Source organism: Corvus kubaryi, unplaced genomic scaffold (assembly GCF_017639235.1).
Source record: "Corvus kubaryi isolate FWS band 111438036 unplaced genomic scaffold, C.kubaryi_AGA036_p1.0 37353, whole genome shotgun sequence".
In the NCBI taxonomy this organism is placed as follows: Eukaryota; Metazoa; Chordata; class Aves; order Passeriformes; family Corvidae; genus Corvus; species Corvus kubaryi.
Genome location: NW_024581115.1, coordinates 6,135,047 through 6,158,773, shown reverse-complemented (window position 1 = coordinate 6,158,773; position 23,727 = coordinate 6,135,047). Strand labels below are relative to the sequence as shown.

Below are 23,727 nucleotides of genomic sequence, written 5' to 3'. Positions count from 1 at the left end.
TGGGGTTGAATCTGAAGAGTAACGCTTTGGACCTTAAACACTGGCAGAGGCAGGACAAGAGGCGCAGGGCACAAATCCAGACCCAGAGTGGCTTGGGAGGAGACGTTCTTTAGTGTGAGGGTGACTGAGGCTCCTTGGGCGGGTTTTGGGGTCTCTACCTGGGGAGGACTAAAAGGCCAACTGGACACAGCTGTGGTGGGCTTTCCTTGGACCCCAGCACACCTTGGAAGGCCCTGCTTCACCCAAGGGTCTCCCAGGCTCGTTAACTCCCCAGCCCCGCTGTGACCCCACGCTGGTCCCCGCTGTGCCCTGGGCAAGCCACAGGAGCTTCCCTTGGAGAGGGACAGCGGGTGACACCAGGGACGGAGGGGCACTCACCGTCCCCCCCAGGCCAGCGCGTGCAGCTGGCGGGCAGCATGGCACAGCCGCCCGCGGTGCTCGAGGCGGCAGTGCAGCCCCGGGGGGATGGATGCCAGCCCGCCCCGCAGCCCCCAGCACCCAGCAGCAATGGTCCCCGTGGAATCGCTGTCCCCGCCGTGCAGCACTGCCCTGGCACACAGCTCTTCCCAGCACCCACCAGCTGCCAGCAGGGCCTCCAGGGCCACCATGGGCGCGTCATGGCCACTACGGCCTGGCCAGCCTTCCAATGCCCAGCCTAGGTACTCCGTGTCCCGCTCGGCTGGGGATGGGAGGGATGGCACCCGTGGTGGGCCACGGCCCTCCAGAAGCCCACGGGAGTCCAGGTACCTGCAGAGACATGGGGACACTGAGGTCACTGGGGCCACTGGTGTCACTGGACAATGGGGTAACCAGTGACACTGGGGGTCACTGGGCTGTGGCTCTCCAGCAGCCCCTGGGACCCCAGGTAGCTGCGGGGACAGTGGGGACAATCAGGAAACTTGGGGGGCAGCATGGCACTGGACGCAGTGGGGACACCAGTAACACCAAGAAAACCCAGTGCCCCAGGAACCCGAGACACAGAGGTCCCTGTCACTGAGGATGGCACCTCTGGCCGGGACATGAGGGACACTGGGTGCAGCAGGGACAGGATGGGCACTGCCAGCCCTGTGAACAGACTGGGCATCAGGGTCAGCAGTGGCACCAGTGACACCCCTGCGATGCACTGCCAGGACTGACAGAGAGCCTGGCTGGCACCAGTGGCACTAATGGACCCCTGAACCCTTCACAGTGTCCTTCCCAGCCCCTCTTTGTGCTCCCAGTGTCCCCCCAGAACCCTCACAGTGCCCCCTCACCGGTGCCACGCCTCCCCAAAGAATGGCCAGGCAGCAGCATTGTCCTCCACGGCCACCCCGGTGCCCTCCACGTAGTCCCATGCCAGGGGCAGGACCCGCAGCAGCTCAGCCCCCCAGCGCTCTGGGGGCTCCCCCCGACTCCCCAGTGCCCCAAAGAGGGCCACCGCCAGTGCTCCAAGGTACCCTGTGGGGACAGGGGCTTCAGGAGAGTCCTGGTATCCCCTGCTGCCCTCCCCCGCCGGTCTGGAGCTCACCAGTGGGGTGGTGGTGGGTCATGCGCCCGCTCTCGATGCTCACCCGGATCAGAGTTGGCAGCTCCCAGGCATGTGGGTACCTGCACTGGCATCAGACGAGTCCCCACTCCCCTGGTCCTGTATTTCCAGCCTCATCCCTGTTCCCATAGCACCACCCTTGTCCTGCTGTCCCTGCTGTACCCATTCTCCTAGCCCCATCACTTCCATGTCCCACTCTCAGCTGCTCTGTGACCTGTGTCCCTCTTCCCTCTTGCTGTTCCCATGTTCTCTGTCCCCAACCTCCCAGCTCCAACACCACATGTCCCCAAGCCCTGTGCCTTGTCCTCTCCAGCTCCACCAACCCCCGTCCCCACCCCACTCTGTGTCCCCATTCCTCTCCCTGTGACATCCTCATGTCCCTCTTACCCTACTCCCATCCCGTCATGTCCCCTTCCCTCCAGCTGTGACACCCCCATTTCCCCAGCCCAAACATCCTCATGTCCCCACTCCTCCAGCTCCGACACCCCCTTATCCCCATCCCATGTCCCCGACGTCCCTGTCCCTTCCCGTGTCCCTGCATGGCATCCCCGTGTCCCCCATTCCACCCATTCTGACACCCCCCACATCCCCGTCCCCACCCTGTCACCATGCCCCCGGCTCTGATACCTCCATCCCTGTCCCCACACGTCCCCCAGTGTCCCTGTCCCCACCTGAGGCCGATGGCCAGGCTGCGCATGGCGGCCCCGCAGCCGGTGCCGCGGGGGTTGAAGGGGATGCGATAGCCCTCGGGCTCCCCTGGCCGCAGCTGCGAGGTGCCTGGGAGGACACGGGGGCGTGAGGCTCCCTGAGCCCCCCTGCCTCTCCCCGCATCCTTGGTCTCTGCTCACCTAGGATGCTGCTGGGTCCGGGTTTGCGTCCCTCCATGTCCCCCATGGCAGCCACATAGCGGCGGGCCAGCTCCTGCAGGAGGGCTTCCCCCTCCAGGCCTGTGCAGGGGTGTGAAAACCCATGTGGGTTACCCAGGCTGGCAGGGAGAGGCCCCATGCATCCCCCAAAACTGAAGGGGAAGAAGAAGAACCCCATTGCACCATCCCCAAAAATGTGGGGAAAGGGAACACTGCCCCACAGACACCCTCCCCCTACCCCCCGGGGGGAAGCAGAACGTTTAGTGGAGAAACGGGGAATCCCTCTGAGCGAGAAAGGGGTGCCCTGCCAGGTTCCCAAAGTGGGAGGGGGAAGTGTCCCTGTCTCCAGCACCAGGTACGGGAGGAAAAGGCACATAAATGAGGAAAACCACACGGACACCGACAGACACACACTGCCCATGCCACCCCCACCCAGAGGAAACGAGGATACACATCCCCCTAAGCCTCACTGGAAACCCCTAAAAGTGGGGGGGCTGGGAGAAGCAGAATTAAGATGCCCCAAAGTCCCCTCCAGAGCTGGACAAAGCCCCCCAAAGCCCCTCCCAGCATAATGGAGACCTCCCTGACATACCCCAGGGCTGTAAGGGGACACCCAGCCGCACCCCCAAACACCCACCCACCATGCAGCAGCCCAAGGAACAGAACAGGGACCCCTCCCACCCCTTAGGGGATCCAATGAGGACACCCCCCCTCCCGTGCCAGCCTGGGGTACAACGGGGACCCCAACCCCAGGGACCCCTCCCTTGTGTCAGTGGGGTGTCACGGAGTCCCCGCACCTGTGGCCAGGCCCTCGGCGGTGGCAAGGTGCAGGACGGTGTCATCGCTGACGGGCCACTCGGGGGGCTCGAGGGTGATGGCTGCCAGCCCGCCCAGCTCGGCCAGCTCGGCGTGGATCTGGGGGCCTGAGGTGCAGTACTCCCAGCGGCCTGCCCGGTACCCCAGTGCATCCCCCACCCCGCTCAGCACCATGGCCGCCTCGTAGGTTTCCACCGAGGGCACCCTAGGGGAGCAGAGGGTTCAGGGGGTGCTGGCGGCAGAGGGGCCCCAGGGACCCCGGTGCACTCACGTCTCCTCCATGGTTCAGCAGCTGGGGATGCCTGTCAGGCTCAGGGCATGGGGCCAGTGCTGGCCAGGGGCCCTTAAGGGGACCAGAACACTCCAGGGATGTGGGGTACAGGGTACAGCGAGGGGGAGAAGCAGGGAGGGGATCCAGGGGCATCCTGGGTGGGGGAAGCAGAGGGAAGAGAGGCTCTAGGGAACCCCAAAGGACAGCAAGGGCTTTTTAAGACCCAAACCCTCTTCTGGAGGGTCCAAAGCCCTCTTTTACCGCTCAGAGCTTGCACTGGAGTGCCTGAAGCCCTCTAGTCAGCACTGCTTGCGGCCAGAGAGGTTCACCTCCATTGCAGGGTCCACAAGGTCATTTGTAGCATCTCAGCTACTAATTTTTTTCATGCCTAAAGCCTCCATTTTTGGGCCAAAATCCTATTTTTTGGGCTCCCAACCTCTCTTTTATTACCTGTGGCTATTTTTAGGGCACAGAGTTTCATCTGTTGGGTCCAAACCCTCATTTGTCATACAGAAATCCTGCTAAGGCTACAAATCTACATTGAGATGGTCCTAAACCTCATGTTTTCTTCCCAAGGTCTTAGTTCTGGCTTCCTAATCAGCTCTTTTTAGGCTACAAAGTCTCATTTTTAGTGTCCAAAGAATCTGTTTCAGCTCACAAATTCTGTTTTTGTGAGTTCCAAGCAGGGTTTTTCCTCTCCAAAGCCTTCTTTTCAGGCAATTTGGCTCTTGTCCCAGTTAAAAAAAAAATCAGACAACTAAACCTCTGTTCTTTCTTGTTTGGTCACACTCTACAGAAATTAAAGTGCCACCTCAGACAGGGTTTGGTTCTGAAGGCAGGTTTACTGTTCAAATGGTAACCTCCAGGCTGATGATCACGAAATAACAGAATTCTCAATAATTGGTGAAACCAGGAGGGGCACCAACTAAACTTCCACACTGGGCTTCCGAAGGGCAGACCTCGGCCTTCTCAAGAAGCTGATTTGGAAAGTTCCTTGGGAAAGAGCCCTTAAAAACAAAAGGTTCCGGAAGGATGGACGTACTTCAAGAAAGAAATCTCGAAGGCACAGCAGCGGGCTGTCCCTACGTGCCAAAAGACGAGCCATGGGGGATGACTGGCCTGGATGAGCAAGGAACTTCTGAAGGAACTTCTGTTCTCCGTGTCCAAGCCTCATTGTGGACGAGTGACCAGCTGGCAGAGCTGTCCAAGTTCCTGCAGTGTCTCCCTGAGTGCTTCCTTATTCGAGGCAGCACTCCGAGGAGAGTCAGGGTCGTCTGCTGGTGCTTTGTGCGAGCTGGTCCCTACCAGGGACACTTCGGGTACTTCCTGCACTCCTCTTCTTCCTCTCTGGCACTGCAGAAGTCAGATCCTCTGCTCCCCCCTCATCCAGGCTGACAATCTGCCCTTGTCATTGCTGTAGTGGCGTGAGTCCCCTCGCCTCAGCACCCCTCCTCTGCCAGCTTGCTGAGTGTTCTCTCTGCCCCAGCAGCCAGACCATTAGTTAAGAAAGGCATTAAACTGGAGCAGTCCCTGACCCTTGGGAGACACTGTTTGTCCCTGGCTCCATGCTTGTCTTGCTGCTGAGCAGCACCTTCAGGGCCTGGCCATCCAGCCCTTTTCAGTCACTATTGGCACATCCAGCCCATGTCCCTTCGAGTCTGGAGCTGGGGTTGCAAGACAAAGCCAAAGAGAAAGAGGAAAAAGAGCCAGGGGGCCCAACTGGTTTCCTTTTATAGTTAACTTGGTGCGTACCTCTTACAAAGACTGAATGTTTTGAGCTGGTTTTGTTCATGCATGCACAGCCATCTCTTCTGGCCCTCGCCTAGGAAGTGAGCATGAGTGTCAAAGCAGAGCACGAATTGGGCTCACAACAGTGCTGCCCCATCTCTGCAGGACTGTCTCCTCCTGTGATTTTTCCTATCGTAACAGGGTCAGAATGCTTGAGACAAAACATGCTTAAGTCTGGTCCTCCACAGGCCAACAAGGGGTTTTAATTCTGGGTTAGGCTTTTCTGCCTGTTGATTCCAACCAGGTGGGCTTTTGTTCATTTCAGATGCTGCGCTGCTGCATCATCCGGGCTGAAAGTCTGCCCTCATCATGCTGTGTTTGTCTGACGTGCATCTCTGGGATGCTCACACCCAGACCAGTAAGAGTTTGTGATCTCCACAACCCGACTGCAGAGCCCATAGTCCTGCCATGAGGATCTGCCCAGCTCTCTCTGTACTGGCAAGGTCTGCACCCAAGCAAGCCTTGGTACAGGCGCCTGCTGGCAGATCCTGTTGTAGGGCCCTGGAACTGTGGCATCCCCGGGAGCACGGTCATGGCCAAATGGACTAGTTCTCTTCCTCCTCCTTCCTGTTAAATTGCCGTCGTTGGTGCTGTTCACAACCCAGCTGCAGAGATCACTGCCCCACTGTGGGGACCTGCTCCGGGCCCTCTCCCTGGCACGGTTCCTCTGACTGTGCATCACCTTAATCCTGCCAGGCAGACCTTGTGGAACTGAGGAACCTGCCTGCTGGTGGCTGGCCCCTCCCTGACCCAGCATGGCATGGGCATATGATGGTGCTGGTGAGGAAGCCGCCATTTCTCTCATTTTCAAATCCGAGCACCTGGAGGAAAAAGGAGTTCTCTCTGTTTCAGGCATTCCTTGTAGACTCCTCTGGGATTCAGTTGTTTTCTTGGAGCAACAGAGAGAAGACTTCACCAAGGTCACCAATGGTAAATTTAACTAGGGTCTTCCCACCAGGTCTGCCACTGCCAGAGCAAGTCCTCATCTTTTTACCCCCTATGGCCTCCACTTCACAGAATCCTAGAATTTGGATGAGAGAAATCTCATTCCAACCCCCTGCCATGGGCAGGGACGCCTTGCACTGTCCCAGGGAGCCCCATTCAGCCTGGCTTTGAACACTTCCAGGTGTGGGGCAGCCACAGCTTCTCTGGGCACCCTGTGCCAGGGCCTCCCCACCCTCACAGGGAAGAATTTCTTCCTAATATCTAATCTAAATCTTCCCTCTTTAAAATCATTACCCCTTGCCCCATCACTACACTCCCTGATAAGGAGTCCCTCCCCATCTTTCCTAGAGGCCACCTTTAAGTCCTCTTCTCTACGTGAGCCAGCTTCAGAGAGCAGACAAGTGGCAGTTTACACAGGGCAGCACCCTAAAGCCCAGCAGGGAAAGAGGAGGACTGGAGTGAGGTAGTTCAGAACTGGCAGCACTGAAGGATGCAGGAAGGAATTGTCTTCTATGGCAGAAACACTCAGGAGGATGAGAAGACAAGCAGCTAAGACAGGAAATGGAAATGTTTTCTGAACACATGATGCGGGTTATTACCTGGCATAAAACAGCAAGTAGGCTTGCTGCCCCAGAACTGTGTGGGTGTCACAACTATCCACAAACTCATCGTCCATCTTGTACCACAGCCCATTGCTGGCCTGCAGAGAAAGGCATCCAGTTCTGGAGAGGAACTGCAGGGTTTCTCCACCACAGGCAGAAAACTGCCAAGCCAGGAGTACACAAAAACAAATCCAGTTGAGCCCTGGAGGAGACCTTCTCCCCCAAACCCTTGCCTGCCAGTAACACTGGTGGGAAAGTTTGTCTTTCCCAACACACATTTCTCCCTGTCAGGAGGGAAGTTGCTCTTTACCTTTGTGTAGCACAAGAAGTGTCCTTCAAGACAGGTGTCACCACTGTGAACCACGATGGCATATAGGGAGCAGAGGAGGGGTTCTCCAGCTGTGTCAGACATGTATGGCCGAAGATCCAAGTACTCGGGGTACTCTACAAACTACAGAGAGGCCAAGAGGGCTCAGAAATTACCCTTAGCTACCACATTAAATAGCCTTCAGCATGTATTGGCTTGGGGGACAGGAAACTGTTCTCAGCCACAGCATCTCTGTCAGAGCAGAGTCCAGGCCCGTCTGTTCATGGGAATTCTCCTCTCCCCAGAAGGGAACACAAAAATCCCGACATGAGCATCTTGTGGCAGAGCTTTGGGGAATCCTCTGCATTAGAAAGAGAAAGTTGCACTCCACTTGCACACACACCTTGCTGATCTTTGTGCCAGTCCATTGGTCAGCCCTTTCCAGACACAGCATGAGGACTCTGGGTGCACGATGGACTGTGACCCTCTTGGAGGCAGCAGCCTTCTTCTTACACCTTGAAACCAGGCACATAGCCAAGTGCTGAAATGCACCCAATCTTCCCCCAGGAAGGCCAGGCAACCTATGCCCTGTCTCACACATCCTTACTAAGGTTATTTTAAGGTTATTCAGAGGCATATTTAAAAAGTTGTGTCTCATTATTGTGCATTAAACCTCCTTGAGAAGATGACTTCTGTTCAACGACATGCAGCCCCTCCCTCACGCAGGATCTGGTGTTACTGTGTTTGGAATCATCTTACTTGATACATCTGAAGCACTCTTTCTGATCCAGCTCCTTGGATGTCACACAGTCCTCCAGAATTGTGGTGAGGGATGAGGCTGCCTGGAGGAGTGAGAAAGGAGCTGCAGGAAACGCCCTCACCCAAACACTTCCCAGGAGCTGACAAGAAGACCCAGGCAGCTGACACTGAGGATGCCCACCATGACCCTGCGGGCAGTGTTTGTAAGGAGACAGAAAGAGGGTGTGATGCTGAACATCTCCCTCACGTCCCAGGGGCTCCCGGAGTCATCAAGAGCTCCCTCTGCGTGCCACCACTCAGTTCAGCTACCAGTGGCATGCAGGGGCATCAGTAGTGAGAACTGATCCTACCCATCAGCCTGGAAGCCAGATGGGTGTTGAGGGAGGGCAAAGGGAAGGGGGAGGAGAGTATGTCAAGGGTGCAGAGGGGGTAATGCTTGCTAGTTCAGCCTAAAGCCAGCACCACGGTGCCATGGGCTCTGCAGGAGGACACTGAGGACACTGTGCTTTCCCCTTCCCACTCACCACCAAGCTCCCTTGTGCTCGCAGTATAGGTTTTTAAGACAAGTGTTTTGTTTCTGCAAAACTACAGGGGCCTTGGGATATCTTGAAGCTCAGTTGCAAACCTCTTACTCTGATATCCAAAGAGATATCCAGGAAGGCCTTGTAGGAATCAACAACTGCTTGGCAGCTCAAGCATGTGACTGGAAGGAAAATCAAAATGCTGAGTGAAGCTAATTGACTGTGCTGGTTAATGCTCATGGGTTCTCCTACGCCAGTCATCACAGGACCAGCTGCTTGTCACAGGCAGACAGAAGGGCACAGACAAACCAAGTAAAGCGGTAGTAGTGGAAACATACCTCTAGATTTCATAAAGCCCCTGAATATTTGATGGATGATGGTAGTTTCTTGTGAAGAGATGTACAGGCTGCAAATACATGGCAAGGCAGAGAGTTACCTCCTCCAAGAGTTTAGCATTGAAAGCCCTGGTGGTCAGTTTTCCTTGATGGGAACACATCAAGGAGTCCAGTGGGTTGAGGAACATTGAAACTTGTAATTTGCTTGTGCTTACTCGTGGCGTGCACTCAGACAGGCTCTCTGCATGGCACTGAGAGTACAGCATAAGAACTTGTAGGCGTTTTCCTGCCTGCCGTATTCAAACTCCTCTCCTATGACTAAGAAAGAATTTAGTAGCTCTCCCCCAAAAGAGGGGAAGACAAAGAGGAAAACCTGTCGAAGCACCTGAAACAACTTACATTTGAGGTCCCTGAGGACAGCTCCAGGCAGGATGGCACTGGCTGGGGAACACAGGACCTTCCTGACGTGCTCTTCCATGGTGCACATCATGCAGAAGCCTTGCTGTTGACCTGAAGAGGAAAGGAGGAAGGGAGCAAGGAAGGGAGGGACAGAAGCTTCTCAGGGTAGCAAAACATCTCAATTTCTTGGGAAACCTAATGGAGATCTTGAAGTGCTAAGAACAGTCTCCTTTACTCCCAAACTGCCAATGTCCCAGCAAGCCCAGGACATTTTAGTGCACAGAAAACATACTTCAGAGGGAGACTAAATAGGCAGATGTGTTCTCTGCGATAAGCCAAGAGAGTTCAACTTTCAGGGATAGAAACTCGGGGCTAGAAAGAGGTGTTCTTCTGAAGATGAGTGCACCTTGATAGGACAAGCATCTTTTAGCTGATGTTCAAAGAACATAAGCCCATGGGGCTGACAAAGAAGGGCTTGCTGTTCTCCTAAACCTGATTCCAGGTTCTGGGAATCCTTGGGATGTGTCCAAGAGATTTACAAGATGTCCCTAAAAGTACTCACACGACTGGCTGTGCTCATAAGAGAGCAGGTAGTTGGCCAGAGGGGGTGTGTATGTCAGGCACTGCAGGATGACATTGATGTAGCAAGTATTGCCCAGGTTGAAGAGTCCTGCCCCAGGTCTCTGTCTTTGCTGCCAGTCCATGCAAATCTTCTCTGGGGGAAAGACGATGCTTTGTGGCAGAGCCCTTCCCTCGGCAATGTCTTCAGGGAAACGACGTTTGAAAAGAGGTGAGACAATGTTGTTACTCGAAAGCATATTCAAGCGTTGAGTTCTCTAACAGGAGCACCAAGGACAACAGCTCTAGTCAGCAGCTCAGAAACATCGGGGAAAGCCTAACACCCTGCTGACATCTGCTGGTAGGGGAGCAGTTTTGGAAAACTGTCTGTTCCCCTGTGTACTCTGCCAGAAGTCCAACAAACCCACTCTGATTTCTGGGCCTCAGGCCACCATCCTTTCCCTCTAGAGTCTTGTATTTCCAGGACTCACAGGAGTTGTTCCCCCTTGCAGCCATCGCTCCTCTCAGGAACAGAGGGGAGATCTTTGGATGACAAAGCTCCTGAAAGATCTCCTCCAAAAAGATCAGGTGAGCACCAATCCCATCACTTGAAGGGAAAGGAAATAATTGTAGCACAACAAAATTATCTAGAAACCCCAAACATGACTCACAAAGCACCTTCAGCTATCAAAAGAATTTTGGTGGTGCTTGTAGCTGTTATCAAGGATGAAGAATGCTTGGAAAAAGGCAGGCACGCAATGGAAGGAGCCTAGATATCTTGAAGGCCAGCTCAGCCCAGCTAGCTTTCAGTGGCTTACTCCTCAGGATGCCAAGCATTGGGCAGGTGAGATCACAATTGCTGAACCAGTGCCATATCTCTGCCCCTTTGTGACATGAGGCCACATGGGGTCATGTCTTTTTGAGGCCACAGAACCCCACGGATGTCACAGCCCAGGCACCTCTCACAGCTGAAAGTCACTGGACCGGGTACTGTGGACAAAGGGCTGTTTGCCTGCCAGCAGAGCTCCTTCCTCTTCCAGGAGCTCCAGCAGCCAGAGTAGTCAAAGGCTGCTGTGGGCTGTAAATGAGCCTGACCACAGCTTTGGCTGGCACACTTGGAGTGCTGGAGGTTTCTGTTCCACTGTTCCCAGCTTCTTCCAGGCTTATAAGCCCCTAAAGATCCCTTTTTAGGAGGAAAAGCCTTTGGTTGTGGCAGCGAAGCATCCTCTGAGGGCACAAAACCTAACTTCAAGGCCCTCATTTTCATTTCCAAAGGCCCATTTTTAGTTCTCACAGACCCAGTTTGAAGACCCAAAACCCCTTTTAGAGGGTCCAAAGACCTCTTTTACAGCTCAAAGCTTCCACTAGAAGGCCTAAACCCCTTTATTCAGCATCAAAGCTTTGTTTCTTGAGACCAGAGAGGAACCAGAAAGTTCACCTAAAGTTTGTAGACGAACTCTGCGAGAGTGAAAACATTTCTTACCGCAAATGAATTCATGCTGCCCTTTGGGTGTGGTGCAAATAAGAGTTTGGACTTAGAAGGGGAAGGTCAGTGCCAACTTTCTGTCCTGACACAGTTGATTTGAGAGCGGGGACGTTTCCAACTTGGCTCTGCGTTTCCTTGAGGTGCGTTTCCTTCTTCTGCAAGTCGGCAGCGCTATCGTGTGGTTGTTCTGATGAGCGCTGACAGTGCCCAGCAAAAAGCCAAGAGCTTCTCTGGCCCAGCCCCATTCGTGTGGGAACAGTCAGAGTGAGAGCTCCGCTGTGCCTCCTGCCTCGTGGAGACCGGGAGAATAAGATCATGCATAGTGCTGGGAAGGAAGAGGAATCGTCTCGTCGTTGGTTCTGCAGTTTATAGGCTGCAAAAGAAACGTGAATTCCAGCACTGCCTCCTTCTTCTAGAACATTTCGTGTGGGACCAGCTGTGGAACATTCTTAGTTTTGTCACTGAGACTGAAATTGCATGAAGGTGCCCAGAACTGTGCCGGGCCAGAGAAGCTCTTGGCTTTTTGCTGGGCACTGTCAGCGCTCATCAGAACAACCACACGATAGCGCTGCCGACTTGCAAAAGAAGGACACGCACCCCAAGGAAACGCAGAGCCAAGCTGGAAACGTCCCCGCTCTCAAGTAACCTTTGTCAGGACAGAAAGTTTTCCCCTTCTAAGTACAAACTCTTATTTGTATCACACCCAAAGGGTGTGTGATACAACTTGAATTCCTTTGCGCTAAGAAGTCTTTTCACTCTCGCAGAGTCCGGCTGCAAATTTGAAAACATCCGGCAAAAACAGCGCTCGCAGAAGTGCCAGCTGAGAAAGTTCTTGCTGCCTGCAGCTTCAGCTGCACCCATCGAGCTACCAGCACACACCCTGGTGTCTGCACTTTCCTTCTCAGCTCCATGTCCCATCGTAATCCTTCAGTCTCACAGAGTCAGGGTCTGAATGGAACAGCAGCAGGGACTGCTGACACACTAAAGGTACCAGGACTAAAAGCCTGGCTTTTGCATTCCCGCTGTAACAGCTCAACAGGTCTAGCTGATAGAAATTCTTACTAGGAAAAGCAATTAAATTCACCAAGGACCACCCAATGTGTGGAATCAAAACTGGTTTCTTTGCCAAAGAGAGGAACTATAAGGCCATCCCCAAAGAAAGGGGATTCCCTCCTCCAAAATAGAAAACATCTGGGGATTGATCCCATACAAAGGTGCCAGAACAGTGTTATAGGGCATTACCTCCCCTGGTAGGCCAGGCAAGGACAGGAAGGGGTAGGCGAGGAAGGGCCAGGGAAGAAAGGGCCAGGCAAGTCAAGGCAGGGAATGGGTACGCAAGGCCATGCAAGGCAAGGGACGGGCAGTCAAAGCGAGGTGAGAACACAGAGGGGTCAGAAAGGCAAGGCAAGGAGAGAAGAGGAGGGCAAGGCATGTCAAGGCAAGACATGGGAAGGAAGGAGTAGGCAGTTAAAGGTGGGGGATAGGTATGAAAGGCGATACAAAGCCAGACGTGTAGGCAAGGCACGACAAAGTAGGGGATGGAAAGGAATGTCAAGAAAAAGCAAGGTTTGGTAGGAATGGCAAGGCAAGGCAGTAGACTGACAGGCGAGAGAAAGGCCAGAAGTTTTAGGAAAGGCAGGGCAGAGGAAGGCAAGTCCAGTGATGGGGAGGCAAGTCCAGTGATGGGGAGGCAAGGCAAATCAATGGCAGGGTAGAGACTGCAAGGCAAGGACAGGCAAGAAAGGGGCAGGCAAGTCATGGCGGGTCATGGTCTCTGAGAAGGGAGAGTGAGATTCTTTTCCACAGGAAGGAAATCGTGTAACCTCAGTGTTCCAGGTGCAGGTGAGAGGGGGCCCAGGGCAGGTCAAGGGCAGCCAGACCCATCTCTACTGGCAGCTTTCATCTAGGAGCAATCCTTGGATGTATTGAATTTTGGAGGTGCAATAAAAATTTTGGCCATGGGCTCCCGGATAAGAATGAGAGTTCCTTGCCACAGGAAGGAAAGAACATAGCCCAGGGTTTCACATGCAGGGGAGAGGAAACCCATGGGAGGTTAGGGTTAGGTGGTTAGGGTTAGGATTACATTTATGCAAGGATTAGGATTATGGTTAGGGTTAAATGAGGGTTAGGGTTAGGTTTATAGAAAGGTTAGGGTTTGGGCTAGGGTTAGGGGGGGGTTTGGGGTTCACATTGGTTATGTAATGGTTAGATTTAGGGTTGTTTAAGGGTTATTTTTAGGGTTATGTAAGGCTTGGGGTTATGGTTAGTGTTGGGTTTAATGTTCTTTTACATTCTGAGTGAGGATTAGGGTTAATTTTAGGATTTGGGATTGGTTTAGGTGTGGGTTTACGGTTAGGCTTTTGTAATGAATCAGGATAGGGTCAGTGTTAGTGCTAGGTTTAGGATGATTTTTTTGTTATTGTTAGGTTTACGTTTTTGCAAGTTTTAGGGTTTGGGTCGATTCTTTGTTTAGGTTATGGGTTATGGTTGTGTTTTGGTTTAGGGTTCGTTTTGGGGTTATGGAAGATTTTGGTCTAGGATTATGTGAAGTTTACGGTTTTGGTTAGGTTTAGGGTAAGTTTAGGCTTAGGCCTGGGGTTAGCATCAGTGTTATGATTATGTTTGGAGTTAGATTAATGGTTAGGGTAAAGTTTAGTGTTAGGTCTGGTGTTAGGGTTAAGTTTATGCTCTCAGTTCTGGAGAGTTGAGGTGTTATGGCCAGAAAACAAAAAGTAAACTCAAAATTGTACAAATCACCTTGGATGGGAAGAATAGGAAGAGCTGGGTAGGTGAGCTGGCTCATTAATTAACTTGTTCCCTCGTTAGCTTCCGGGGAGTCTGGCACTGCTGTTTGAAACGTGTATACAAAAATAAAGGGCCACTTGGAACAAATGCCCGTGGCACGCTCGTGGCTGGAGCTGGGCGTGTGCTGGTGCCACACAGGAGCAGCTGCTCCGGCTGAAACCCGGGCGGGGCACAACCTTTGCAGGGTGACATCCCACCCAGCACCTCTCCACAGCTTCCAACAGCCTCTTCCACCCTTGGGGGTAGCACTCGAGTCAGAGCTCCCAACTTTGGGTGAAGATATGGGGGGACATGCACCCGTGCTGGCCAGGGCTTCTTCCTCACTGCAGGACTGCTTTTCAACCAGCCTCTGCAGCTCTTTTGCATTTTTGCACATGGCTTAAAGCATTTCTGGATAACCTGGGGCTGATGGAGTTCAGCATCTCACCAGCAAGTGCTAAACAGCAGCAGAACATCCTGGGCCAGGGACTGAGGAGGGCTCGGGCTCCAGCAGGAAGAGCAGGCGCTGTGCAGCCTCTTGCCGGACCACCCCTTCCCCTCAGCAAATATTTATGCTTTAAGCTTTCTTGCTTAAAGGCCTAATTGGAGTCTAGGTGAGCTGGCACACTAGAAGAGAGCCTAATAGAGACATTGCAGTGCTATTAGCACAGATGGTTGTCATATGTATGCAAATGAGGAGCAAATTGAATTTGGTGTCCCCTCTCACCAGCTGTCCTATCAGCACTGGCTCCTGCAGCAGCAAAAGGCACTGCCACTGCTCTGCTAATCTGTCATCGCAGATTAATTACAACTAACACATTAATCTTCATTTGTTTCCCCATACAAAGGAAGTATCCTGTTCTTTCAAGTACACTCTGATGGGATGGGGTGCTCCAACCTGGGAAAAGAAAAAAGAAAGGGAAGGAGGGCCAGCCAGCTTCATTAGTGCCAGCCCCGGGGGCTGGGGCTGCTGCAGCCTTAGTGGGGCTTTCGTGCTCCTTCTGGCAAACCAGACCCCACTGGGGGCACTGGGAGCCCCAGCCACCTGCCGGGAGCCCTGGGACATACACTTTGCTCTGTGATCCTTCCTGGGACACGTTTCTCTGCTTGGCTTTGTCCTAAAGTGACAGTGTCACTCTTTTCCCAAGCTGGCGGCTTCCAAGGCAGTGGTTGGTGCTAGCACAGCCGTTTGCTGCTTCCCAGTAAAGTGGCTATAATGGGCGTGCTGGGCCAAGGAGGCCCTTCAGGATGCTGCCACCCTTCAGGCAGTGGCACTTTTACTGCTGCCTGGGGTGGGAAGAGAACTCGTTGCTTCAGTCTCACCACTAATTTTGACATCTTGATGAAAGGCAAAATAATTCTTTCTGTTTGGTTTGTTTTTTGTTTATTTTTCCCAAGTGAAAATATTGCAGCTGAAACATTTTACAGACTTCTGGAGTTAGCACCCACTATGTTTTTGGGTAGAAGTCTAGTCTCTAACTTTTTTTCTCCCTATTTTCTGCTTTTATTGGAGTAACCCATAGTTCTCCTCAGTTCTCCATTAGCTTAGTGTCTGGGCTGCTGTGTGCTCCACGTGTGGTCTCTAATACTGTGATCTGAAGTGTACTGATGACAAATGTTAATGATGTCTATTTAATCAGTCTGTAGAAGCTCAAATCCCTTGTATCCCATGGGCTGGAGAGATGCTAAAGGAGCCAAGGTGAACAACTTCCAGCCAGCTCGAGACAGCAGGAGCTCTCTTCCAGGCAGCAGTAACAGACAAACAAGCACTTTCAGCCATCCTGGAGGTGTTTTCATGTGTTCTTTTGATCCTAAAACCTATTCCCCTTGCTGGGCTGCTCTATGCAGGATTCACCATCCCCTTTGAGTGCATCTGCCAATAACCCACACTGGCTGGATTACTGAAATAAAATTAAATGAAAGCCTTGTGAAGGCATCCCCTCATTTCTGAACCTGGTCCTGTATGAGCAGAGAGACCTGGTTGTTACTCTGCCCCAGCTCTGCTCCGAGAGCCGGCCAAGCGTCCCCATTCCCTTCTTTTTGGGCCATGGAGCTGCTGCTCTACAGGGAGGAGGAAAGACTTGGCACCTTCCCACCTCACAGCAACACTTGCTTTATTCTCTGCCTTCCTGATGGCACTTTTGTGAGGTTTGGTAGAGGTAACACTGACACCAGGACGATTCTGCTGCAGAGATTGTCTGTCAAGGTGCTAAACCCAACTGCAGAGCAATTCCCGGGCAAGAAAACCCAGGAAGGTGGAGTTGCATTTGTGGGAGTGGGTCAGGAACTTGTGGGTGATGACCATTGCTGAAGTGTGATCACTCCTAACCAGGCACAACCAACAACAGGAATTCAAAGACACAGCACAGTCACCCTTTCTGTGTAACCTTCAGAAGGAAGCAAACCCACTTCTGTGAGAAGGGTTAGCAAGGACAGAAACAGCTGCAGAATTTGGCAGCAACATGAAATATTTTGCAGAAATAAATGGAAGCAAACAATACACTTTTATTGTTCTAAAATTTAATGTTTTGCACTGTTCCAATGATTTTTAAGTCATCGGACGTTGCGTTTCCTACTGTTCTGATTGGCATGCCTTGCTCCCAGAGAGATGGAGGTGACCTAGATGGCAATGGAAGGGAGAAGGGGCTGTGTGGAGCATGCTACTGGTAGCTGGAGAGATCAAACCCAGTCCCTCAGTGCTTTAACAACTCCTCGCGGGAAAGTTGAACAAAAACGTTGATTACCAAGAAATGGAAATTCTAATACCTAAACGTCTTTTTGCTGGAAATTTTCCATGATACCTAAAACACAAAGTTTGTTCTGAACACTGATAATGTATTTGTTTGGCCAAAGCACAGCCATGTCTCGTGCCAGACTGATTTCCTGCCACGTGCTGCTTGGGATGAGTAGCGTCATGTCCCAGTGCTGTGGTGACCTGAGGCCACAGCTGGCCCTGGCCTGGTGGTGAACCCCAGGAGCCCTGTGCCACACTGCTGAGCTGGGCAGAACGAGGGGGCCCATGGCATGTGTGGCCAGCTGTGGGGTTTGGGGACAGGGACATTCCCAGTCCTTGTCAAGCAATGCAGATCAATGCATTTCTGAATGCTTCTAGAGGAGGTTAATGATGTGTTCAGTGCTGAATTGGGCAGGAATGCTGGATTTGGGGTTCATTTCTGGTCAGGGTACAGAAGATATTTTTTTTAAGCTTGTATAAAGTGCTTGTATCAATACCAGCAGGACCAGGGCAGCCCATTTCTGTCCCAATCTCCCGCTGCAGGTGAGTGGTGCTGTGCCCTGTGAAGGAGCTGCTCGATGTGGGGTGTGTGCAGTGGGAATCAGACCCACCAAAATGTGAATGCCCACGTCATTTTGGGGTCACCAGGCGTAGTCTCTGGGGTGATATGGCCCTGCATGTATTGGAAAAAGATCAGGAAAGGCAGAGCAGAGTTCAGCAAAGCACACTTCAGTGTCTTCAGAGGCACCCTGTGCATACGGCTGCAGCAGTTTTTTGGAGCTGAAGTTTGTGGTGCTCTGCTCTTAAACTTAGCTGACATTTGCATTTCTTTAGAGATGGGGTTTAACTCTGAATTTCTACTGCTTTTCAGAGAAGGTGTCACATTCTCAGAGGGATCAGAGGGTCAGTGCAAAGACACCTGGAGAGCTGTGCTTCAGGGCCTCTGCAACAAGGAGCCATGTCCTGTGTCTTTGATCAGGACAGATCAGTGAGACAAGAAACCTCAGACCTGTCTGGGAGCTTTAAACCTCTGCTCCTGACGTGCCTGTCTGCCACCTGACAGCTCCAGCACTACCTGTGCCCATGCTCAGACTGGTGATTCAGCTTCTTGCAGATGACTGATAATGGGATTATCCTCCAGCACCCACAGCAGGACAACTGGAACCACATCCTTTAATGAAAGAAATGTTTGTCACTGGTTGGCATGTTTGCTTCTGTCAGGTTGAGCTCTTTATCCTCCAGCTGACAGAGTGCTGCTACGTTGTCGTTGTGTGGACCCCATGCAAGCAGAAATCAAAGGGGCAGCAGAGATAACCTTGAACAGCCAAAATGGATGTTTCCAGCAAATTCCTTGCGCAATAAGTTGCACTTCAGGCTGATGTGACTGCTGCAAGTAGTCACATTTTGCCTGCTCCCTGAGAAGTGCATCCCTCCAGCACACAGAGTGTTTTCTCTGCTTACAGTGTGGAAACTCAGATATTCCTTCTGTCTAACAGGGTTTGGAGCTGTCTGAAGCTGGGAGTGTTTCTGTTAACTGCAGTCTTCATATCCAGCCCTTAATTCATGCTGGGCTGGCAGGATGCGTGGGGGGAGTGCCTGGGATGAGGGCACGATTTGGGGTGTCCCTGAAATTTGTATACTTTGGCTGCAGCTTGCTTGTGGGCAGAAAGGCTTTTGGGGCGTGAGGCTTAAAAGGGTCTTTGAGTAGTTGTGCTCAGTACTCTGGGAGCTATGTAAGGGTTATGCTAAAGTGTCCCTTTTTTTGTCAAATATGTGTCTAGACAGCAAATTCTTAGTCGTGGCCGAAATGTTTCCCTCCTGGCCTCATAAAAACATACCATCACCTTTAAAACATCACGCTCCCGTAGAAAAACTTTCTGCTCTGGAGTTACAAGAAGCACTTGAGCATCCCTGCAAGTGGAAAAACAGAGGAAAAAACAGCGTCTGGTTTTCCAGGGAAGTTTTGGGCAGCACGTTGGGCATCATCACATTTACCAGAGGCACATCCTGGTTGTTCTTTACAATTATTCATATTTTATGTCAGTGTATTCCTCCCTTTCCAGAGGAGAGGGCAGGTACCACGTACTGTCCATCAATCCAGAGCTCCAGCAAAACCAGATTTCTCCCCTTTACCCTGCTCCCTGCTGCAGGGGCCTCATCACAGCAGGAAGAGCTGGTTCACCCTCATCACCTCCTCCTCCGGTTTGCATAGGCAAAGAAACGCAAAGCACATCCCAGGAAGGCTGTAAGGCGTTGGTGACACCCCTGGCACAGGCTTTCCAGGTGACAGCGTTATTGCAGCATCGGCAGCTCCCTGCTTTTGTCCCCGAGGACCGGCGTCACTTTGTTTGCATTCCAGCCGCGATGCCGGGGCGATTGGCGGTGCTCGGAATTTATTTGGATGCAAACACAACAATGCAGGTTGCCGTGACCGGTGCCCGAGCCCTGCTGTCTGCATAAACAAAACTCGTGTTTTGGCTCCAGCTCCACCTGTGCCCACTGCGTGTGTTGGTAAATGAATGGTGCGGGGAGGGGAGACAGCTGGAAATTCAAGGCTTTTCAGTGATCCCCAGCAGTGTCTGGATGCTGCCCAAATCTCTGCTAATTGGCCCCGGGAGACCCCCCCATTTGCTGCACCCTCATCAGTTTTCTGAGCCTGAGGGGGGGAAAAAAATCCCTGGATGGAGAGCGTGGGGGTAGCACTTTGTATTCCCGGCCAAATATCACAGGTTTGGGTACCAGCAAGCACCTCCTGAACCTCCAGAGCCCACCTGATGCTGACAGCTCCCAGTTTGCTCCAGCACGGACAAAAGGATGGGACTTGCACCCGGGGCTGCGTTTTGCCTGGTGTTTTCCAGGCAGAACTGGAAATGGGGAGCAGGTGGGAGGAATTATAGCTGACCCTGGGTATTTTTGACAGTGAGTAATACAGAATTACGGTTTGAAAGAGTGAGATTTGGGGCTTCCATGCTGTTGCATGACAATGACCTGCCAGCCCCGAGGTGGGCAAGAGGGCCTGGAAGTCTGGGCTTATTTTCTATCAATTTGTAGCTTATCAAAGCTTCACCAGCAGAAGCAACTCCCCTTAAAGCAAATGTTGGAGACAGGGCCTGTGCAAACTGCTGCCTTTTTATTTCATGGGACCACCCTCTTCCCAAGATAAGATTCATTCGGAGTTTATCTTAATTTTTTTCCCCACAAGGAAACTTAAAAGATATATTTTTAAGGGTTTTGTGGGGTTTTTTTTTAAATTTTATTTTTTGTTGGTTTTGTTTGTTTGTTTTTGGGGGTCAGGAAAACATTTTGTTTGTCTCAGCTTGCTGTATTTGATTAGTTTTGTTTCCTCCTTTTTAATTATTAAACATGAGTATCTTTTGAAACAGAGCTTGGTTGCCAAACGAAATGTCAGAAAGTTTGCATTGAAAATACCAAGGAAAATGTGTTTTGGTATTTTCCATTTTGGTATATTCCAGAGGAATATACCAATATTTCCATTTGGTATGTCCCATTTTGTTTCCTGATTTTGCTGCCAAATAACCCAATTAATTTAATGTGAGTTTGCCATTAGTTTCAGTCAATTGTAATTCAATTTTTTTTTTAAAAAAAGAAATGCTTTCCCTTGAAAACAGAGGAAGAGGGGGGAAAACGATGCTTGTGGCAGAGCAGGATTTTGAGTATTGCCTTCTGACAGCACAGAACAGTTTATGGAAGGTGGAAACTAGAGTTGTAAATATGAAAAACCCTCTCATCTCTAACCAGGCAACAGTTTCTCCCAGACAAATCATAGAGATCTTACCAAGACCCCAGGAAGTAGCTGGAAATGTTCCCACACCATAAATACACTTGACATCTGCCATTGAGCAGTCTGTTGTGTGAAATGGAGCCAAATTCAATGAATTGTATATCTATTTCCTACTTTGCAATGCTCTGTGTTCACTTGCTGCGTTCTTCCAATTTTTTAATGCTTTCTTTTTGTATCTTTGCTCCAACTGGTGCTCCAGTGATCTTGTGTCCAAGGAAAGGTGCTGCTGCCACAGCTGTGCTGAGGAGTTTTGTCAGAGCTGCTGGATGCTGCCAAACTTTGTGGTTTCTGCTGCCTCCCAGAGTGACAAACAACTTCTGCAAAGTCTTGTGGCACCTTCTGTGCCCTGGACGGGAAGTTGGGGATGTGGCTCCTTCCTTCTCGATGCAGATGTGAAACGATGTCACAGAACCTCCTCTCAGACTTCAGACCTGAGGTTTAATGGCCTTTCAAGTGTCTATTGTTTTCTGGTTTGTTCTCTTTGTGCTCAGCACCTGGCACGTAGAAAATGTGCTTTGAAGGGCAAATAAATCACTCTGATCATCATGAGAGTCACAATAAATCACACAGGCCATGAGGGTTGCTCCCAAAGAGCCTGTGGGAGCTGGGTGCCAGGTTTTGTTTTGGCCAGACCCTCAGTTCAAGGCAGATCCCCTTCAGGTTCTGGTGCTTTACACCAAGAGCTGATCCCTCTCCCGTGGGTCAGGGTGGGATGAGGCAGAAGCTCAGGGTGGGTCCATCAGCTTTGGCCTTGCTGCCCCAGCAGCTCCCAGGCAAGAGCCACCAGGTCCCCAGCAGGTGTGGTGTGGGTGGTGGAGACATGACGTGAAAACAGCCAGCTTGGGTTTTTCTACTCTTAGTGAGGGCAGAAAGTAAATAAATGGACTAAATAACAAAGCAGAATTGCCCATCCAAGTGACTGAGAACTGTGAACCAGAGGGGAAAAAAAGATTTAAAACTCGTGCTGTTTGTGAGAAACTGATAACACAAGATTTCCATTTGGGTCTTGTCTCTTGAGCCTGTTCTGCTTGGGATTTTTTGTTCAACCTGCCTAGAAACCCATTATTTTGTTTAAATGAAAGATGATCCTGATACCTGGCTGAGGAAGCCATTGCAAAACCAACCTGCCAGCTTGCACAAGAGAATTGCAACACTGGCAAAGAGCAGCTAAAGTTTAAAAATATTTCTCATCCAATGACCCAAAGCTGTTATTAAGCACCCACAGGTAAGAGGGAAAGCAGTCCACAGCTCTCACTTCTAAAGTGACTCATGAATAGGAATGCTATTACCATTACAAGTTTTCATTTCAGCAATTCCTTCTTTGTGCACAGAAGCCTCAATAAACCATGGCCAGCCTGTTGGACTTGTTTGCTACAGGCCTCTGCCTTGCTGGGACAGTTTTGGGAAGCGTTTGCCAGGTGGTTGGTTTGCAGCATCAAGGGGTTTGCTCTGGGCAAGGTTGGATCTCTGTGGTGGGTGGATGTGAGAAAGAGGAGCGGCAGGGAAGTGACTTGTCTTGTGGCAGCAGAATCAAATCTGGATAAAAGGCAGCAGAGGACAAATGAAAACACTTGACTCCCCTGCTTCGTGCTTCCTAGGAGCATTTTCTTTTAATTGAGTGGGCCATTGTTTGCCGAGCATAACCTCTTGCTTCCCTTTGTAAGTGTGCTACCCACTTTAATTAAGAGGGATCAAAATGGGATATTCCATCTTGCAGAGGGGCAGGAAGGGATGCAGCTGAGACTGCTCTCTCCAGTACAACTCTGCACAGCTTGACACAATCAGCTGCATCATTTACACTCACTGTGTAGCATAATATGGGGTGGGCAGCAGTTGCACTGGCTTAAAACAGCCCCAGGATGGCCATTCCAGAATCATGGAATGGTTGAGTTGGAAAGGACCCTAAAGACCATCTTGGTCCAGGCAGGGACACCTTCCACTAGAGCAGGTCGCTCAGTTTCTATGAGGCAGATTCCTCTGGGCTGCACGAGCTTGGCTCAGGTGAAACCCTGGCCCTCGGATGCAGAATGAGCTGATACCCTTTGGCTGCAGACCCATGGAGAAAGCCAGCACAGGGCTGAACATCAGCCTGGGGCTGTGGGACTGCGAGTGGGGACGTTCAGTAGCTTCCTGGCTGAGATGATTGGGTGGTAGGTTGAAATGCAAAAGGCAGTACAAGCTTTAATACCTTGTTAAGGAGGATGCTGCCCATCCTGTACTGGGATTGATGCCTAAGGATTTTTGTCTTTTTTCTTTTATGTATTCCCTGTACTCTTTGCACATATATTTGGAGCTCTGTAGCCTATTATTGCATTCCTAGCTAGTTTTCACAGTGCTTTTCCCTGCCCTGATAGGCAGAAAGACAAAACATGTTCCAAAGCCCCTGTCCTGTCTTGGTTGTCCCTGGGAACCAAGGCTGAAAAACCGCTCTTCGAGACACATTTTCATCAACAAAGTACAGACCCATCTGAGGGGGCAAGGATTTAGAAGGGGCTTAGACTGGGGGGGAAATTGCATCAGCACTTGTGCTCCTAATTGGTGCTTTTTGTCAATTATGCTAATCTACTAAACTTTATAAAACTCTATTCAGCCCTGTGGGGGGGTGAACTTTTGTGGACATTTTCCATATCTGCCCCTGGAGGCCTCCAACAAAGACCAGGCTTTATATTACCTCCTATACTAATACTATCTCGAAAGTGTGTGTGTTGTTTCATTTTTAGGTTTGTTAAGGCATCAGGATGAACCCCTGAGTAGTGCACCTGCACCAAGGGGAGCCAGGGGGATGTGGAACAACACCCACACGTGAGCCCTTCAGTTCCTGTCTGCAGTGCTGTGAAGCCATGAAGATTTTTGCCTTTTCTTTTATACCCCTGTTGTACCTTTTTACAACTTCTGTATTCCCAGTGCTTTTTGCCTACGTTCTTGGACTTGTTTTTCAAGCTGAGAGACTCAACATCTTAGAAGCTTCGTAGCCAGGGATCAGTGTGCCCCAGAGCCCAAGGTTCTCTCCAGAACACATTCTGTAAACCAAGATAGAACCATCCAGGGGAAGGTTCCTTGGGGAGGGGGGGCTCACTTGAGCCTCTCATTAGGGAATCTTTGATAGATCTGCTAATTAGTAAAGCCTATAATGTTATACCCAATGTTGGGGGGAGGTGGACAGAGATAGACTCGGCGGGTGCATCTCGATGCATATGACCTGGACGTGTGCACCTAAGGATCCTTAAAA

At 51.2% G+C, this 23,727-nt stretch overlaps 1 protein-coding gene and 1 long non-coding RNA gene across 2 annotated transcripts; one reads left to right on the top strand and one right to left on the bottom strand.

Annotated features, from left to right (window-relative positions):
- Positions 1 to 88: 88 nt before the first annotated feature.
- LOC121666770 (protein ADP-ribosylarginine hydrolase-like) lies at positions 89 to 3,582 on the bottom strand. Its single transcript, XM_042032732.1, has 7 exons — positions 3,479 to 3,582; positions 3,189 to 3,412; positions 2,374 to 2,472; positions 2,197 to 2,302; positions 1,508 to 1,587; positions 1,254 to 1,437; positions 89 to 747 (listed from the first exon to the last, which is right to left on the bottom strand). Exons 1-7 carry the CDS (start codon positions 3,487 to 3,489, stop codon positions 375 to 377), a joined length of 1,077 nt encoding a protein of 358 aa, XP_041888666.1. The 5' UTR covers positions 3,490 to 3,582; the 3' UTR covers positions 89 to 374.
- LOC121666772 lies at positions 973 to 23,727 on the top strand. Its single transcript, XR_006016790.1, has 3 exons — positions 973 to 983; positions 4,295 to 4,299; positions 23,654 to 23,727. It is a non-coding gene; the product is annotated as an uncharacterized LOC121666772 (long non-coding RNA).

Excerpts from the sequence above, each read along its gene's own strand:
- LOC121666770 (XM_042032732.1), bottom strand. Across the intron at positions 1,438-1,507 it reads GACCCACCACCACCCCACTG|GGTACCTTGGAGCACTGGCG; the intron begins GTGAGCTCCAGA and ends CTGTCCCCACAG. Across the intron at positions 748-1,253 it reads TTTGGGGAGGCGTGGCACCG|GTACCTGGACTCCCGTGGGC; the intron begins GTGAGGGGGCAC and ends ATGTCTCTGCAG.